Consider the following 19,528-nt stretch of genomic DNA (forward strand, 5'->3'; position numbering starts at 1 on the left):
GGAAGTGCAGAGCAGAGCTGACAGGCAGAACAGAAGTAGCTCCCAGTGAGAGAGGAGCTGGGAGAAGGAGCTCCCCAGTGAGTTGTTGGCTCCAGGGGAGCGAAGTGAGAGGAAGCTGGGAGTTGGAGCTCCCAGAGGAGGAGAATCCAATCCTAGGTCGCAGGAGGACCCGGACCCCCGGTCGCAGGGGATTGCGGCTAGGTGCCAGGACCAGTCGAGTGGACGGTCAGCAGCCTGGACCTAATCTCCGGTCTGGGGTCAAAGGTACGGTGGGGTACACGGACCCTAGGTCGGGGAGAAGCTTCAGGCAACCCGGCAATTAACCTGTGGAGAGTGGAGCCTTTATGGACTGTTCCCACTCGCTCCAGAATCGGGGCACTAGCGCAACGAGGTGGTTAGGGCCTTCCATATAAGCAGCCCACTAAAATCCCAAGCATGAGCCCTGAGAGCAGGCTCCCACACTTAGCCACAGTGGGGACCGGGCCCGGCAAGTTCCAAGCTACCAGACCACAACGGACACTTTAAAATTTAGTGCCAGGGGGTAGGTTACAGACCACCAGCAACACTGCACAGGACGGGACCCAGACGAGCTCCCCTTTGAGAGGCAGCGGCACCCAGAGACTTGGTTTACTTGGGTGTCAGCATCTGCTTATTGGCTGAGTGAGTACTTGAGTGATTTCCCCTTCACGGCACCTAATAACATTATCCAGAGTCCCGGGGCCTACCCCTACACATGGAGAGCAACGACACTTTGCTGCCCCACTCCATCACCCTGGGTACTTCCAACGGCAGCGGCGGTACTCCCAATTGCCGCACACCACGGGTGGCGTCACGAACTATAACTCCCCTGTAAATATCCCCCTTTTACTTTAGAGTGTGGCCCCTAAGCCCCCGGGTCCGGAGACCCTCGAGCCACGAATGGACAGATCCGAGCAGTTCGATCCGCTGCTGGGGCGGCACAGATCATCTCATTTACAGCAGCGCAGACTGAGCCACATTTGCCAGGTTCCTATCTGTTTCTTAAGCATCACCTGAGCATTTTTCTGACAGTTTTGACTGCAGGTTGTTTTTTTTGTTGATTGTTTTTGGGAAATCCTTCTTTTTTTCTGTTATTCAGTCATTATTTTTCACTCCATTCAGTTCCCTTAAGCTTGAATTGATTTGAGGGGTGCAATTTTTAGAATGGTGTCACTTTTGGGTATTTTCTGTCACCTAGGCCTCTCAAAGTCACTTCAAATTTGTCCATAAAAAAATCGATTTGTAAATTTCATTGAGAAAATTCATTAAACTTTTTAACCCTTCTAACTTCCCACCAAAAAAAATGTTTAAAACAACAGTGCTAATGTAAAATAGACATGTGGGAAATGTTATTTGTTAACTATTTTGTGTGAAATAACTCTCATTTACATGCATAAAATTTCAAGGCTCGAAAATTGCGACATTTTCACTTTTTTTTTTAAATCAAATTTTCATGCATAAACGCAATTCATATCTCTCAAAATTTACCACTTACAACAGGGGCCTTAAACTCGTTTGGGTACAAGGGCCCGCACATAGAAAAAAAAATTTGGGGGGGCCGCATTCTTTGCAGGACAAAGTGACATTTTTGTCCGTACCATATTTTTATATACTTTTGAATCACTATTTTTGAACATTTTTTGCTTGTTTATTGTAACAAATGTCCACGTTTTTTGTTTAAGTATATTAAAAAAACATTTTTAATGGTGAAAAACTTCATGCTTTGTTTTGATTTTTTTTTTTTACATTTTATCCCTTTTTAGTAAGTAATGTTATTTTAGAACTGGCACCATATAGTAATTTTGGCCAACATCTTTAATAATGTTCCCATGCTCGTCCTCATCTTTTAGTAATGTTCCCATCCTGTTCTCCTTCTTGTAGTAATGTGCCTATCCTTGTCCCCTTCTTGTAGTAATGTGCCCATTCTTGTCCTCATTCTATAGTAATGTGCCCATCCTTGTCCTCATTCTATAGTAATGTGCCCGTTCTTATCCCCATTTTGGAGTAATGTGTCCACCCTTGTACCCATCATATAGTAATGTGCCCTATTCTTGTCCCCATCGTAGAGTTATGTGCCCATCATTGTCTCCTGCCTGTAGTAATGTGCCCATCCTTGTCCCCTTTTACTAATGTGCCCATGCTGGTTATTTTCATGTAGCAATGCCCTCTTTTCTGGTCTATCCTGTAGTAATGTCCCTTTTGTCCCATTCTTCACACACACACACACACACACACACACACACACACACGAACATTTTCACCTGTCCTCTGTTCCTTTGGTGTCCTCTTCACTTTCTCTTGTGGCCCGCAGGCCCGTGGCCCACTTGATGATTATGGCTGGTGCATGGACCCACCGTCATTAGTGCTTCATTTTAGATGAATGATTTTCCGGCCAATCAGAGGCCAGAAGGTGACGTTATACGTGTTATCTGCTGGCCTTTGATTGGCCACACCAGCCATTGGAATAGCTGTTCAGAGAGCTTGACTCTGCGCAACATCGGAAAAACATGCATCCTGAAATAAAGCGCTGGACTGTGGCGGCCGTGATCGTCAAGGGTGCCACGGACATGCGGGCCGCAAGAAACAGCCTGAGGGGCCGCATGCGGCTAACAAGCTGCGTGTTTGAGACCTGTGATGTATAACATGTGGTGAAAAAAATAATCTCAGAATCCCCGGGATCTGTTGAAGCGTTCCAGAGTTATAATCTCATAAAGTGACACTGGTCAAATTGAAAAAAATGGCCTGGTGATTAAGGTCAAAATGGGCAGAGGAATGAAGGAGTTAACTGGTATAATACAGTTTTGGAAAAAAAAAAAAAACACTTTAGATCACTTTTCTAGATATTTATAAATTTATTAAAAAAATAATCATCCTGTCAGTGCTTTTCCATGTGTCATTTTTCATTTGAGTATTTTCCATAGCATCTAAGCTTTAGTTTTGCATATCAAAAGAGAACCATTTCATGTCGTGGAGAAAAACAGACACCGCTTTCAGCTTCAGTAATAAAAGCAATGATTCCAATATGTTGTGATGTGTGTGGTTATGTTTCTCCATTTGAAGAAAATGATCATAGCTGGAATCTTTCTAAACAAGCTTATCCAAGCTCGCATTGCCATTTGACACTTTAACTAGCAACATCTTATTGATGCTCGGGAAAAAAAAATTCATATCTTGAATTTATAGCGCTTCGAAATTGAACTTAGAAGCGAGGCGTATGGGGAAACTTCCTTGTGATTAAAAATATGTGGAGGATCGTTTTGTTTAAAAAGTGAAGAATATGCAACTAAGGTCAGGGAAAAACATTTGCTGAAGAAAAATTTGGAGGTCGTTGGTCGGAGAGGTTACGGTAAAATTAAAAAAAAATAAATGGCACACATATACAGTAAATATGTACTAAAATAATGGCTCCATACACATTAAAGTACGGTTGTCCCACCCTGTTTATTTTGCTAGAACTGACTGACCACCTCCTCGACTTTAGGCAATATTAAGGAAGAGAAGGATTAGTTTCATTTTAAACTCCGGATCATTCTGTTCTGTATGAGGATGGGCCACCACTAGTATTTGGCAGAAGCTTCCTAACTTCTCCCCATACAGAAAGCATACACACTCTGCGGGAGAGCGAGCTGTCAGCCAAAAACAGAATTCAGCCAACAGCTTTCATATGTTGCTCTGCCTTTAGTGTCTAAGACTTTGTGAACTTCTGAGTTTTAAAGAATTGTTTCATTTGCAGTTTTTAATAGATTCTTTTTATTTGAAATTTTTCCTTTACAGTCGTGGTGGCATTATTAAACTGCCTACGGCCCCAGTTCATCAAAGTGTTTACGCCATAAAACTGGTGTTAAACACTTTAAAAATTTGCAGTATTTTTACGCAATTTAAAGATGAGAAAAAATATTGATTTTTTTTTTTTTTTTCTATGCAAGTTTCGGAAAGCTCCATTAATATAGCCAGAGCTGTGGTAGAACCTGGACAGGGCTTGGTAACGCTGCCTGAAAAATTAATCAATAATGGTGTCATTTTTTTATGCCAGACATGTTACCCCAGTTCCTTAGGGGTACTTCTCACATAGCGAGATCGCTGCTGAGTCACAGGTTATGTGACGTACCAGTGACCTCATCAGCGATCTTGCTGTGTGTGACACTAAGCAGAGACCTGGCCCCTGCTGTGAAATCTCTGATCATTACACACTGTTCTGGTTCATTTTTTGCTCATTGGTCTCCCGCTGTGCAGCACACATCGGCGTGTTTGACGGCGGGAGACCAACGAGCACCGACTCTGTGTAAGCGGTGTACGCTGGTAACCAGGGTAAATATCGGGTAACTAAGCAAAGCACTTTGCTTGGTTACCCGATATTTACCCTGGTTACCAGCGTACACCGCTTAGCGCTGGCTCCCTGCACACGTAGCCAGGGTAAATATCGGGTAACTAAGCAAAGCGCTTTGCTTAGTAACCCGATGTGTACCCTGGCAATGTGTGCAGGGAGCCAGCACTAAGTGGTGTACGCTGGTAACCAGGGTAAATATCGGGTAACCAAGCAAAGCGCTTTGCTTAGTTACCAGATATTTACCCTGGTTACCAAGCGCAGCATCGTTACACGAGTCGCTGGTGGCTGGTCGCTGGTGAGATCTGCCTGATTGACAGCTCACCAGCAACCATGTAGAGATGCTCCAGCGATCCTGAACAGATTGTATCGTGGTCAGAAATGCTGGTACGTCGTTTAGTGAGACGGTGCCCTAAGGGTAGAAGAGTTTTATATCTGGTAAGGTACATGTTCCCGAGAAGATGTGCTAAATTAATTGAAAGGGCTTTATCAAGACTAATGCGGGCGTCACACGAAACGATCTATCGTGCGATATGTCGTTCGGGTCACGGTTTTCGTGACGCACATCCAGCATCGCTTGCGACGTCGTCCCTTGTGACACCTACAATTAGGTCCAGAAATATTTGGACAGTGACACAAGTTTTGTTATTTTAGCTGTTTACAAAAACATGTTCAGAAATACAATTATATATATAATATGGGCTGAAAGTGCACACTCCCAGCTGCAATATGAGAGTTTTCACATCCAAATCGGAGAAAGGGTTTAGGAATCATAGCTCTGTAATGCATAGCCTCTTCTTTTTCAAGGGACCAAAAGTAATTGGACAAGGGACTCTAAGGGCTGCAATTAACTCTGAAGGCATCTCCCTCGTTAACCTGTAATCAATGAAGTAGTTAAAAGGTCTGGGGTTGATTACAGGTGTGTGGTTTTGCATTTGGAAGCTGTTGCTGTGACCAGACAACATGCGGTCTAAGGAACTCTCAATTGAGGTGAAGCAGAACATCCTGAGGCTGAAAAAAAAGAAAAAATCCATCAGAGAGATAGCAGACATGCTTGGAGTAGCAAAATCAACAGTCGGGTACATTCTGAGAAAAAAGGCATTGACTGGTGAGCTTGGAAACTCAAAAAGGCCTGGGCGTCCACGGATGACAACAGTGGTGGATGATCGCCGCATACTTTCTTTGGTGAAGAAGAACCCGTTCACAACATCAATTGAAGTCCAGAACACTCTCAGTGAAGTAGGTGTATCTGTCTCTAAGTCAACTGTAAAGAGAAGACTCCATGAAAGTAAATACAAAGGGTTCACATCTAGATGCAAACCATTCATCAATTCCAAAAATAGACAGGCCAGAGTTAAATTTGCTGAAAAACACCTCATGAAGCCAGCTCAGTTCTGGAAAAGTATTCTATGGACAGATGAGACAAAGATCAACCTGTACCAGAATGATGGGAAGAAAAAAGTTTGGAGAAGAAAGGGAACGGCACATGATCCAAGGCACACCACATCCTCTGTAAAACATGGTGGAGGCAATGTGATGGCATGGGCATGCATGGCTTTCAATGGCACTGGGTCACTTGTGTTTATTGATGACATAACAGCAGAGAAGAGTAGCCGGATGAATTCTGAAGTGTACCGGGATATACTTTCAGCCCAGATTCAGCCAAATGCCGCAAAGTTGATCGGACGGCGCTTCATAGTACAGATGGACAATGACCCCAAGCATACAGCCAAAGCTACCCAGGAGTTCATGAGTGCAAAAAAGTGGAACATTCTGCAATGGCCAAGTCAATCACCAGATCTTAACCCAATTGAGCATGCATTTCACTTGCTCAAATCCAGACTTAAGACGGAAAGACCCACAAACAAGCAAGACCTGAAGGCTGCGGCTCTAAAGGCCTGGCAAAGCATTAAGAAGGAGGAAACCCAGCGTTTGGTGATGTCCATGGGTTCCAGACTTAAGGCAGTGATTGCCTCCAAAGGATTCGCAACAAAATATTGAAAATAAAAAAATTTTGTTTGGGTTTGGTTTATTTGTCCAATTACTTTTGACCTCCTAAAATGTGGAGTGTTTGTAAAGAAATGTGTACAATTCCTACAATTTCTATCAGATATTTTTGTTCAAACCTTCAAATTAAACGTTACAATCTGCACTTGAATTCTGTTGTAGAGGTTTCATTTCAAATCCAATGTGGTGGCATGCAGAGCCCAACTCGCGAAAATTGTGTCACTGTCCAAATATTTCTGGACCTAACTGTATGACGTCTGTAAACGATCGCAAATCAGTTACAAATCGCGAATCATGTACAGGTCGCTCATTTTTAAAAAATCGTTTATTCTACTTTGCGCCGGTTGTTCATCGTACCCGGGGTAGTACACATCGCTCCGTGTGACACCCCAGGAACGATGAACTGCAGCTTACCTGCGTCCCGTGGCACCCGCCGGGTATGCGGAAGGAAGGAGGTGGGCGAGATGTTTACGTCCTGCTCATCGCCACCCCTCTGCTTCTATTGGCCTGCCGCTATGTGACGTCGCTGTGACGCCGAACGTACCTCCCCCTTCAGGAAGTGAATGTTCACCGCCAACAGCGAGGTCGCTCAGCAGGTAAGTACGTGTGACGGGGGCTAACGACTTTTTACGCCACGGGCAACTAATTGCCCGTGACGCACAAATGACGGGGGCGGGTATGATCGCTTGTGCAATTGCACGATAGATCGTACCGTGTGAAGCCCGCATAAGAGTTAAGCCCTATCCATTGGGTAGGGGATAATTTCCTGGGAGTCTAATTGCAGCTGCCCCCAAACAGTCTGAAAACCAGGACTGTCAACAATCCAAGCTGAATGAAGCAGAGGCCGATCATGCACACTATTGATCCATTCATTCAAAATGGAGTGCCAGAAATTGTCAACTGCAGCGCTCGACAGATCTTCGACACTTCTATTAGAATGAATGGGGAGGCGGGGTGCATGATCAACCTCCGCTCCTTTCACTCGGGTTCTGTGGATTGTTGGGATGGCCATGGAGGTTAGAAAGTTATACCCTATGTTGTGGATAAGGGATAACATTTAAACTTGAGAACAATCCTTTAATGACATGCACTTCCGGCTCCAAAATATCTCTTCATTAAAGGGACTTCTGTCACCCATTTTTTTCCACCTAATCTGAGAACAGCATGATACAGGAAAAGAGAACCTTAATCCAGCGATGTGTCACTTATTAGAGTGCTTAGTTTAGCTTTCATAAAATCATTGTTTAATTAGCAGGAAATTACCATTAGAGGACTACTTGACGTGCTGCCACGTAGTCCAGCAGCTGAATGAGCTTGTTATAACCCTGCTCTACATTCAAATAATGCTAGATCTGCAGCAGAGAAAACAGTGATTTTAGCAACATGATAGCAAACAGCTCAGTAAGTGACACATCGTTAGAATCAGGATCTCTGTCTCTATATTATTCTGCTCTTAGATGGGGGAGCAAATACATGGTAACAGATTCTCTTTAAGACTGGCATGTACAATGCCAGTCTTAATGAATTGGGTGCTAAATTATTTTGTGAAGGACAATTTTATTTCCAAAGAACACTAAATAGTGCTTCGGGAGCTTGAAATATAATTTTTCAGATTAGCCAATAAAGGTATCACTCCTAGAATACTTTTGTCTTCTTTGTACGTAAAAGTTTTTTTTTCTTTTGCTGCCTAAAATAGTACTACAGTATACTTTTTTTGATGAACAAGGCGACGGCGGCTTTCACCACTACGACGATTATTGGGGAGGTCACAGTGAGAGTATAGTATATTTACAACCGATTCCAACACATAGAATAAACAGTCCCTGACAGAAGTTTTGTCGCTTATCCATGTTATGTAAATAAAAGCTTATAACCGGACTTTAAATTCATCCATTGTTTTTATAAATTACTCTTTTGAAAGCTGAAACCCTCCCAAATTTGGTTTAGGTTATGAAAATAAAGTTGCTGCAAAGCTGAAATATTGATCATTTAATGAACACAGAAAGGTCAGATTTTGGCAAGACAAAAGTTTTGTCGCCCACAGAAAGTAATGTGAAATTCAAACAAATAATTAACTTGTAATACAAATATATGTTGCATAACATTAGTGAATGAAGTTGTTGTGCTATTAGAGCCATATTTAATATGTTGTGTGACTTCCATGAGCTTGAAGGACTGCATCTATGCGGTTCAACAATGATTCATACAATTTATTGATGAAGTCATCAGGAATAGCAAAGAATGCAGTCTTACATGCCTCCCAGATTTCGTCTAGATTCTTTGGTTTTGTCTTCCAAGCTTCTTCTTTCATCCTACCCTAAATATGCTCAATGATATTCATGTCTGGTGACTGGGCTGGCCAGTCCTTGAGCATCTTGATCTTCTTTGCCAGGAGGAACTTTGTTGTAGAGATGGATGTATGAGATGGAGCACCATCCTTTTACAGAATTTGACCCCTTTTATGATTGGGAATGTAAGAGGTAGCTAACACTTCTTGATATTTTAGGCTATTGATATTGCCTTCCACCTTGCAAATGTTTCGCACACCCCCATACTGAATGTAACCCCAGACCATGATCTTTCTATCACCAAACTTAACTGTTTTCTGGATCAAATACGGGCTCCAGTAGGTCTCCTGCAGTATTTGCGGCGGCTGTAGTGTAATTCAACTGAAGATTCATCAGAGAAACCCACCTTCTGCCACTTTTCCAGCGTCCATCTGTTTCATAGGCTGAGATCAAAATCATCATTGAAACTCACATATGGAAACTCCAAACATTTAGAAAATCAAGAAAAACAGAGTCATGTTCCAATTTTTTGAATATAAAATGTACAATCTTTATTAAATATTAAATATTCATAAAATAGACAAACATTGTAACAGGGGGAGATAAAGTGCAAGAAAGGAGGACAGCAGTTACCGCGGAAAGGGAAAATCCAGAAGCACAATTCCAAAGTAGTAGCATGCACCCAACAGGAGGTATTTAGGCAGACAATAAGGTGTATTTTGAATGTAATCATGCCATGCCCCAAATGTCGGAGGGGACCTCATAAGTGCCTGAAAAAAGTAATATATAACTAATACAAGGTTCTCACTACCACACTCGTGAACAAAAGCAGAGTAACAATCATATTCAGTAACATAGTCAACCAAAAATTGCCTCAGCCGACTAAAACAGGTATGGTCAAATAACCACGTGCCATGTCACAAATGTAGGAGGAGATCCCAGATCAGTGCCTAGTAAATAGAAAGTATATACCTTATTACGGGCTCACTCCCACACACGTCGGCCTAGGCATATGCACATCAGAAGTAAATGGCACGCTTAGCCTCTAGGGGCATGCTACAACTGATAATAAGTGATACCCATAGTGTAATCTCCAGCTGGTAAGTGCTGTCCAGGGGCCCCGACGCACGATTCGCTTCCTTAGTTTAGGTGTGTGATTGGTGGGATATGACTTTTGGGCATCTTACCAATCATGAGAACGTAATGTCTGTGGTGCCTTGTGGATTAGCATTAATTTACAATTTGCTAGAGGACACTGAATCACTAAACTAAAGACTAATCAAATAATATATAACTTTTAATTCATTTTTTTAAGATCATGGTGTCTTGCTAAATTCTCCTAAAAAGGTGCTATAAGCCCATACTTACGAAGCGCTCACTGATATCCTAATCAGGTATGAATACTAAGATTCTTTATAGCAAGATATTATTTATTTTAATAGCACATGAATAATCATAGGCATTAGCACTACTTTATAGTCATAGAATCTTATACAATAACAGAAATATGCATCAACATTACCGTATGTTGTAGCATTCCTTCCTCATCGGAGGGACTCGATTAGTGAGAAGGAAAACAACCCGGCCTCTGCATTACAGGCGCAGTGCGTCCACTTTGTGTGTCCTGGAAATGTCCCTGTCTCACTAAGCGAGCCCTGTATTTTTATACCAAACTTTGTACATTGTGGTGTCGTGTGCACTGAGTATTGCAATTGGGGACCAGCATGTGATTGCTGAGTCATGGTCATGTAACCTGACCACCCACTTCTGTGGGCACCAGTAGCTTCCTGCACATGTTGCTGGCTTAACCACTGGTTTCCTGCTATGTTGCAATGAGCCGTGAATTTTACATCGCTAGTTTCCTACACATGTTTCTAACTAACCACTTGTTTCCTGCATACGTTGAACTGTAAGCGTTCCTTCCTGATAATAGTGGTTTGTTCAAGAACTACTTAACACGTACTCTTCATCATGGTGAAATCGGGTCAACCAGAGGACACCTCTCTGATACTGAGTTTGGATGGATCAAATAAGACTATCTTTTGATTAGGATTCCTATCTAATCACACTCATTCTTCAGTCATATCACATTGGTATCACACATGGGACAACACAAAATTCTTAAAATCACTGAGCACTGTGGTCTATTTTCAATAATCTATACAATCATCCCAGCTGCCGAACTTCATTTATCCCCATTTGGGCTTATTACGCTCATATCCGCAGCATAGCATAATATACATGTATTGTTCCTATTGTTAGTGACCACAGTATTCGCTATTTAAAATTCAATCAGTAGCCTCCCCAACATGTTTCACCACCCTGGCGTCACCAGGGGGCAGAGGCTAATACTAGTGCTCAGTGGTTTTAAGAATTTTGTGTTGTCCCATGATCTTATAAAAATGAATTAAAAGTTATATATTATTTGATTAGTCTTTAGTTTAGGGATTCAGTTGCCTCAGACAAATTGTAAATGAATGTTACTTTATCCCTACGCTGACTAATGGAGCAAGTTTCCTTAAGCCAATTGTGGATTAGCATGGCCCCACTAGAGTTTTACTTGAAGTGTTCTCATCTATGTACCCTTACTGTACAATATTAATTCCAGAACGACCATTGTATATTTTGAACCTTGTAACTAAGTCCAGAACTCTACGCGTAGTAATTGGTTTCTTAGCCCCAAAATAGTTAAGAAAATATAAGTAATGAAGATAAAAAGCATCTCCTTACATCTAAATCAGCCAAAGCTGAAGAAAGCTGTAAATCGGTTTCTGTGGTGATGACAAAAAATGTCTTCAGATGAAGAACTGGATAGGCAGCACACCCATAGATAGATTATTATGTAGATTATGGTGGGTGTTAGTTACTATTGTCTCCCTCTACAATTTGACAGGTAAGGGACACCATACACCACAGGAGACTGTGTGACGCCCCTGCGGTAACTAGGTGTCAAAAAAATAACGTAACAGTTCAAGTCCAACATAACTGTGCCAGTCACTTCACACACACTAGCACACCAGGACATTAACATTCGCTGTACCCGGTAGTGATGTGTCGGGCGCAAACAATCCGACATAAAGATCCGGCTCCCTGCTGTGACTGACAGGAGCCGGATCACCAGTGTGAGCCACTAAAATCTCAAAACGGCTCTTTTCGCTGCTGAAACCCCGCCCACCCGTTGCTAAACTCCGCCTACTCAACAATCTAATTGATCCCTTGTAAGTGGGCGGGGTTTAGCCACAGGTGGGCGGGGTTTTGGCGGCGATACTATAATCTTAAATATGTGTTCACCTGGGGTGAACACATATTTATTAAGGAGCCGAGAACGATCTGAAAGATCCGGCTCTCTATGGTGAGCGGAGTCCTTGTGAACCGGATCACCAAAAAGAGCCGGACTGCCTATCACTAGTACCCAGCTGGGAGCCTCACCTAGCCAGATGACAGGGCTGGGCACTGTAGATAACAGGCAGCCAACTGGGAGGAGGAGACCAGACCTGGGGGAGGAGATAGTGACCTGGGGAGTGTGGGTAGTCTGCAGAAGACAGGAAGTGTAGTTAGTCAGGAGTAGACAGTGAAAGAGGAAGGGTGTCAAGATAGACCAGAAACTCTTGAGACACATAGAAAGAAGGAAAGACACTGCAAATACCTGAGTTGTAAGAACAGCCACTCAGAGGAGGAAAAGTAGCTGTGGAGTGATAGAGCAAGCCCCAAGGACAGTTGGGTGGACATCCAAAGCTCACAGTACTTTGCATGCAGGGGTGCAGATCCCCAGAACAGACATGGACTTCAAGCCCTCTGTTAACTCTGCCAGGCGGGTTGGTTTCCAGGACTCATCTGCCACCCTTTAACGTCCGAGGCATCAGCAGCATAGTGGGGACCTGGACATATTCCCTTAAATAGTCCAAGCTGCCTTCGGCAGGACCCAGACACCAGGAGAGCCTCCAAGTGCTCCACGCCAGGGAGAACCCACATACACAGGAGTGCACAAGTGGAGAGTGGCACCAGGTCAGCTGGCACGGTCATCAGGGACAAGGGTGCACCTGGAATCCAGTACGTCTCAGGGCGTAGAACCAGTGAGTAAACAACATCAAACTGCTCTCCTTGCTTGGAGTGCTTCATTGCCGCGCGCCTCCACGTTAACCTTTCACCTACCCCTGGGGAAAAGCCACGCTCACGGAGGGCTCCACCATCCACGCTGCCCCCATCCATCAACCCCAGTGGGAACTGCAGCAGCGGCCCTACTATCCGTGGCCACAAACCGCGAATGGCGTATTTTTATTTTTATTTTTCATATAAAAACTGTTCGACGGTCCCCCCGAGTCTGGGACCCCTCGAGCCACGGACCACCCGGATCCGAGCAGCTAAGCTGCTCCGGGGCGTGACAACTGCTTCACACATGATCTTTTACTTCTTTATTGCTTGGTGATTGCATGTATATCAGATCTATGCTGTGTTTGGCATTGTATGTTGAATGTGCTTTTAAGCTATATATGTCTATTAGTGACGTTTTTGCCATATAACTGCTATTTACTATGCCTTACCTGCACAGTCCATGCCATAATTATAATAATTCAGGTAATTATAATACCACTTGCTCACTTTTTCTTTTTTAAATAGAAACGTTATTTTAATTAGGCATTCAAAATAAGTTTCCTTTAAGAAGACACTACCAATGCCTAAATCAAATTGCTGTATATAATAATAACTTGAACAGGCCTCCATTAGTCTACAGCCCACCATAATCTTTATCACATTGATCTCGGAGCACTATATAAATCCATTCACTCCTGGGGAAAATGTTTTCATAATAGAGTTCCAGTCTTTTCACCCTTTAGTTCCGTTGAGTCATTGCATGTATAATAGCATCTTCCACTTTCTTTTCTTTAGTAAGGCACACAGCAGCTTTGCCGTCACCCACTCATGTCACTTGTTGGCCGCCATATGACTGCCGCTGCTGTTTAAGTGCATGAGATCCCACGTAAACCTTTTATCTTACTTCTGCTCAGGTTCAGGGTTTTCTTCTTTTTAGATTCATATACGTTAATGTATTTTTTCACTACTTTATCGTGATCCAGCTTTTATTGTAAGCTCATGTCCAAGTCATATGTATTTTAATATCTTTCATTTCTAGGTTACAGCGGTGACTCTTCATGACTTGCCAGGCTGCAGTCTTTCAACATTGTCAAAATGTGTCCAACTAAAATTTCTGTCTTTAAGACGCTGTGGATTAACTTCACTTGATGGATTAAGTAACTGCAAAGCTTTGCAATACATAGATGTCCAGGTAATTTTAAGCATTTTTTTTTACATTCCATTTTACTTAAACTTGAAGGTGTATGTCTTAACGAGCTGGTACTCTTTAGATCTCTATTGATTTGTCCCCCATACAAATGTACTCTCTCCCGCAACGACATCAGCGGATCCTTCTCTCCTGTGACATCATCAGTTGGGAAAGTCAAATTCAGACTAACCCACCAAAATCTCGTCCGAATCCAGTGGAATGTTTTATCAAATCAGAGCCAGAACAATGGCCATTTAAGTCTCATGTTTAAGTCTGGATATCTGTTCAACATTTTAGTTTACGGTCATGGCTGCGAACTATGTCAAAATCCAAAAAGCTCAAATGCCTGTAAGGATATGTGCACACGATCAGGACTCTCTGCGCCTGGACGTGGCGGGTCCTGACCTGCGGGGCCGCGAGTCTGCTCCACAGGAGACAGCAGTTGCTCGTGCCCACTATCCGGGCTCCAGCAGTTACGGTCGTTCACTGCGTTCTTCCTGCGGAATTGACATGCTGCGGATCAGGAAGCTACACTGCAGGTCAGTTTTCGCTGTGGAAAAAACAAGCCCAGTGGGCATGGGTTTTCTAGAAATCCCATCCACTGTGCTTGTACTGTACAACACAGCTTTTTGGACATGGAAAACACTACGTCCAAAACGCTTTTTACCCTGATTGTGGGCACGCAGCCTTATAGTCATAAGTGCTTCAACTTTGACTATTTTATACAGCAGGTAGCAAATAATTTTAAGGTGATAAACTCAGCCCTCAGCTTTTATTTGCACCCATCCTGATGAACGTTCCTTTCTCTTAACAAATGCTATTCTCCTCCGTCTTGTTTATATGCATGCTCTCACAACACCCTAAAGGGTGCTTTACACGTTGCGACATCGCTAGCGATTGCTAGCAATGTCGCGAGCGATAGCACCCGCCCCCGTCGTTGGTGCGATATATGGTGATTGCTGCCGTAGTGAACATTATTGCTACTGCAGCGTCACACGCACATACCTGTTCTGCGACGTCGCTGTTGATGCCGAACAATCCCTCCTTCAAGGGGGAGGTGCGTTTGGCGTCATAGCGACGTCACAAAACGGCCGTCCAATAGCAGAGGAGGGGCGGGGATGAGCGGCCGGAACATGCTGCCCACCTCCTTCCTTCCTGATTGCCGGTGGACGCAGGTAAGGAGATGTTCGTCGCTCCTGCAGTGTCACACATAGCGATGTGTGCTGCCGCAGAAACGGCGAACAACATCGTACCTGCAGCAGCAACGATATTATGGAAATGAACGACGTGTCAACGAGCAACATTTCACGTTTTTGCGCTCGTTGATCGGCGTTCCTTAGTGTCACGCGCTGTGATGACGCTAACGGCGTCACTAACGACAATATATCGTTAGCGATATCGCAGCGTGTAAAGCACCCTTAACAATATTAAAACCTCCATTGTGTTCCCCAACAGAACAGGTGTGGCCCTTACTTCTCCTAATTTCTGTTCATTGTTCATTGTCTGCTTTTAAAATAGGCGCTCAAATACAGCCATTTGTGTGTTACTGAGTTGTCTGCATTTTACTTCTGTCCACCATTGTAAGTGTGCATCATTGCATTTGCCCACAAATGTCCTTCCCGGTTTTCAGCAGAATCTCTCTATGGAAGCCTTACCAGGCAGTCTCCACTTTTACATTGCATTTGGGGTGAATACATGCCTTATATGTATATGACTAATATATGTGTGTGTCTATACATACATACATATACAGTATATACCGTAGTCATGGCCAAAAGTGTTGGCATCCTTGAAATTGTTCCAAACAATGAAGTATTTCTCCCTGAAAATCATTGTAATTCTCACATGTTTATTTACTCTGTGTGTATTGGAACAACCCAACAAAAAAAAAAAAGCGAATTTACATAATTTCACACAAAACTCCAAAAAATTGTTGGCACCCTCATCTTAATATTTGGTTGCACATCCTTTGGAATAAATAACTGTAATCAATCGTTTCCCACAATCAGCACCAAGCTTCTTTCACCTCTAACTGGAATTATTGACCACTCTCCTTTTGCAAACTGCTCCAGGACTCTCATATTTAAAGGTTGCCTTCTGCCAACAGCAATTTTATGATCTCTCCACAGGTGTTCAATGGGTTTTCGAACTGGACTCATTGATGCCACTTCAGAACTCTCCGGCGCTTTGTTTCCATCTTTTTCTGGGGGCTTCAAAGTTGTTTATCCACAATTTTGGAAAGGTGCCAACAATTTTGTCCTGCCCATTTTTGGTGTTCTGTGTGAAATTATGTCCAATTTCCAATTTTCTTTTTGTGTTGTTCCAATACACGCAAAGGGAGTGAACATGTATATGACAAAATACATATAATTGCAATAATATTCTGTGAGAAAGACTTCCTTCTCTGGAAGAATTTCAAGGGTGCCAACACTTTTAGCCATGACTGTGTGTATGCGTATGCTTGGTGTGCGTGTGTGTGTATGTACCATGTGTGTGTATATATATATATATATATATATATATATATATATATATATATATACAGTATGTATGTATGTGTGTAAGTGTGCATGTGTAACGTCCTGGAGGTGGATTCACGGGACCGTGCACCGGACTCCACCAGAGAGGCAACCAAGAGCTAACCCCTATACAGGGATTGTCTGGTCACCCCACCAAAGGGCATAAATGCACGGCAGCTGGAACACAGGGAGTACGGGGTACGGGTCCTTCAGAAATCGGCACGGGAGATGACTAATAGTCCAACGGGAACCGGAGGCAGGACAGATGACGGGCACCGGGTACAGTTGCCGAATAGTCACAGTTGACGGGGTCTGGATCCAGCGGGACGTGCAGGCTGGAGCTTCCAGGTAAAGTCCAAGTGACGGGTTCAGGCTGACGGGAGATGGCAGGATCCTCAGCAAACAGTCACCGGGACACCTCCTGGGTAATCGGCACTCTGGGACCAGGTAAGGACAGGAGACGGGCTCTGCGGAAGAGACAGGGTTAATCTGGGTACAAGACACAGGGACCTGAACACCTAGCTATCAGGCACCGCCCACATGGTAAGGAAGTTCTAATATACCCTGTACCTGTAATTGACCATATCCTGTTTCCGGGAAGCTGGCCCTTTAAGAAGAGGTGAGTGAACGTGCGCGCCCTAATGCGCATGTGCGAGGCTCGTGTGCCGGAGACCAGAGCAGGAAGCGGTGCAGGAGATGCAGGTGGACCAGACAGAGGGTCCTGGGTCGCAGGGAGACGCTGGGACCGGCGGGCAGGAGGCACGGAGGACGCAGAGGAGGGAGAGTGAGAGGGGCAGCCACAGGCAGAAGGACCGGGAACCGGAGCGGTGAGTGACAGACGGCACCGGGAATCGGGGAGCATGACAGTATGTCCGCTAAAGGAATTTGAACCGTCGCATTTACAATCACGAAATTTTGCACAGACACTCCATGTGACCCAGGGAACATCATAGACTATGTTTTGACGGGAAAATTTAACCCTGCGCTTTACAGTTACTATCCAAAATCCTGCCTCCATTAAACTGAATACAGGCTATTAATAGCAACTGTCAGTGGTTACTATAGGAACAAAATAAACTGTTAGTTGTAACAAGTTTATGTGTGAGGTAATATGATGTCGGTGGGGAGACGGATAGCGAGAGACATAAAGAGACAGACGTGAAAAGAGACAGACGGCCAAAGAGACAGACGGGAAAAGACACAGCCCTGGAAAGAGACAGTTGGGCAAAGAGACAGCCCTGGAAAGAGACAGCCCTGGAAAGAGACAGCCCTGGAAAGAGACAGCCGGGCAAAGAGACAGACGGGCAAAGAGACAGCCCTGGAAAGAGCCAGCCCTGGAAAGAGACAGCCCTGGAAAGAGACAGCTGGGAAAAGAGACAGCCCTGGAAAGAGACAGCCGGTCAAAGAGACAGCCCTGACAAGAGACAGCCCTGAAAAGAGACAGATAGGCAAAGAGACAGACGGGCAAAGAGACAGACGGAGAAAGAGACAGCCCTGGAAAGACACAGACAGACAGACACACATATAGAGACAGACACAAAGATAGAGAGAGACAAACAGACACAGAGATGGAGACAGATAGAAACAGACAGACAGAGACATAGACACAGATAGAGAGACAGACAGACAGTGACACACAGACAGACTAGGAGAGAGACAGAGAGACAGTCACTATCCCGGGCTCGAGGGTGTCCATACCTGGAGGCTAAAGGGTGCTTTACACGCTCCGACTTCGCTAACGACATATCGTCGGGGTCACGTCGTTAGTGACGCACATCCGGCGTCGTTAGCGACATCGCAGCGTGTGACACCAAGGAGCGACGATCAACGATCGCAAAAACGTCAAAAACATTGATCCTTGACACGTCGCTCCTTTTCATAATATCGTTGGTGATGCATGCCGCTGGTTGTTCGTCATTCCTGCGGCACCACACATCGCTATGTGTGACACCGCAGGAACGACGAACATCTCCTTACCTGCGTCCACCGGCAATGAGGAAGGAAGTAGGTGGGCGGCATGTTCCGGCCGCTCATCTCCGCCCCTCCCCTGCTACTATTGGGCGGCCGCTTAGTAACGCTGCAGTGACGTCGCTATGACGCCGAACGCACCTCCCCCTTGAAGGAGGGATTGTTCGGCGGTCACAGCGACGTCGCTGAAAAGGTATGTGCGTGTGACGCTGCTGTAGCGATAATGTTCGCTACGGCAGCTATCACCAAATGTCGCAAGAATGACGGGGGCGGGTGCTATCGCGCACGACATCGATAGCTTTCGCTAGGTCGCAGCGTGTAAAGCACCCTTTAGGGTCACATCCGAATGAAGAATGCGCTATTTACAGGGGAGATATAGTTTGTGACGCCACCCGTGGTGTGCGGTAACGGAGAGTACCGCCGCTGCCGATGGGAGTACCGGGGTTGATGAATTGGAGGAGCTAGATGACGTTTTCCCTCCACGGGTAGGGGAAGGCCCCGGGACTCTGGATGGTGGGGTGCAGGAGAGCGCAGGCTTGCTGGAAGCAGGGGATGACCATGTACTCACTCAGACCGGTTATCATGGTGCTGGATGATGTTTAGTAAAGTCATTACACACACATGCTGCAGGTGAACCAAAAGTCCCAGTGCACCACTGTTGCTTGGGAAGGAGAGCACGTCCAGGTATCCACTCCCAATAGTATTGCTTTTGCTATGTCCCAATTTAGTCCAACTTCTCCGGAGCTTCGACTCCTCAGCCCATCACACCATGAGGGGCACTACTTCACTTTTCCTAGGGCCTCCAACCCCCAGTTCCCTCTCCCTTTGAGAGTTTCTACTACACTTCCTCTCCCTTTGCTCCACTGGAGCCGACTGACTTGTCACCTCCCACCAGTCTGCTTAAAGGGAACCTGTCACCAGAAATTTGGCTTTCAACCTAAATGTTTCCCCCTCTGCAGCTCCTGGGCTGCATTCTAGTAAGGTTTCTATACTTTTTGTGCCCCCTTTTAAACCAAAATAAATACTTTATAAAGTTATACCTTTTGGTATGAAAATCTTGTAAATTCTCCATGGGGGCGGGCTCTCTGGTGTCCGTTGCTGTCCCTTACGCCGTCCCCGCACG

At 44.6% G+C, this 19,528-nt stretch overlaps 1 protein-coding gene across 1 annotated transcript in view; it reads left to right on the top strand.

Annotated features, from left to right (window-relative positions):
• LRRIQ1 (leucine rich repeats and IQ motif containing 1) overlaps positions 1–19,528 on the top strand; it is a 399,791-nt gene that overhangs the window by 78,476 nt on the left and 301,787 nt on the right. Inside the window, exon 8 of the mRNA XM_075342423.1 lies at positions 13,769–13,921. Within this exon, the coding sequence (XP_075198538.1) occupies positions 13,769–13,921 (153 nt within the window). The remainder of the gene's footprint in view (positions 1–13,768; positions 13,922–19,528) is intronic.

The sequence above is a fragment of the Anomaloglossus baeobatrachus genome, chromosome 4, assembly GCF_048569485.1.
Source record: "Anomaloglossus baeobatrachus isolate aAnoBae1 chromosome 4, aAnoBae1.hap1, whole genome shotgun sequence".
Lineage (NCBI taxonomy): Eukaryota > Metazoa > Chordata > Amphibia > Anura > Aromobatidae > Anomaloglossus > Anomaloglossus baeobatrachus.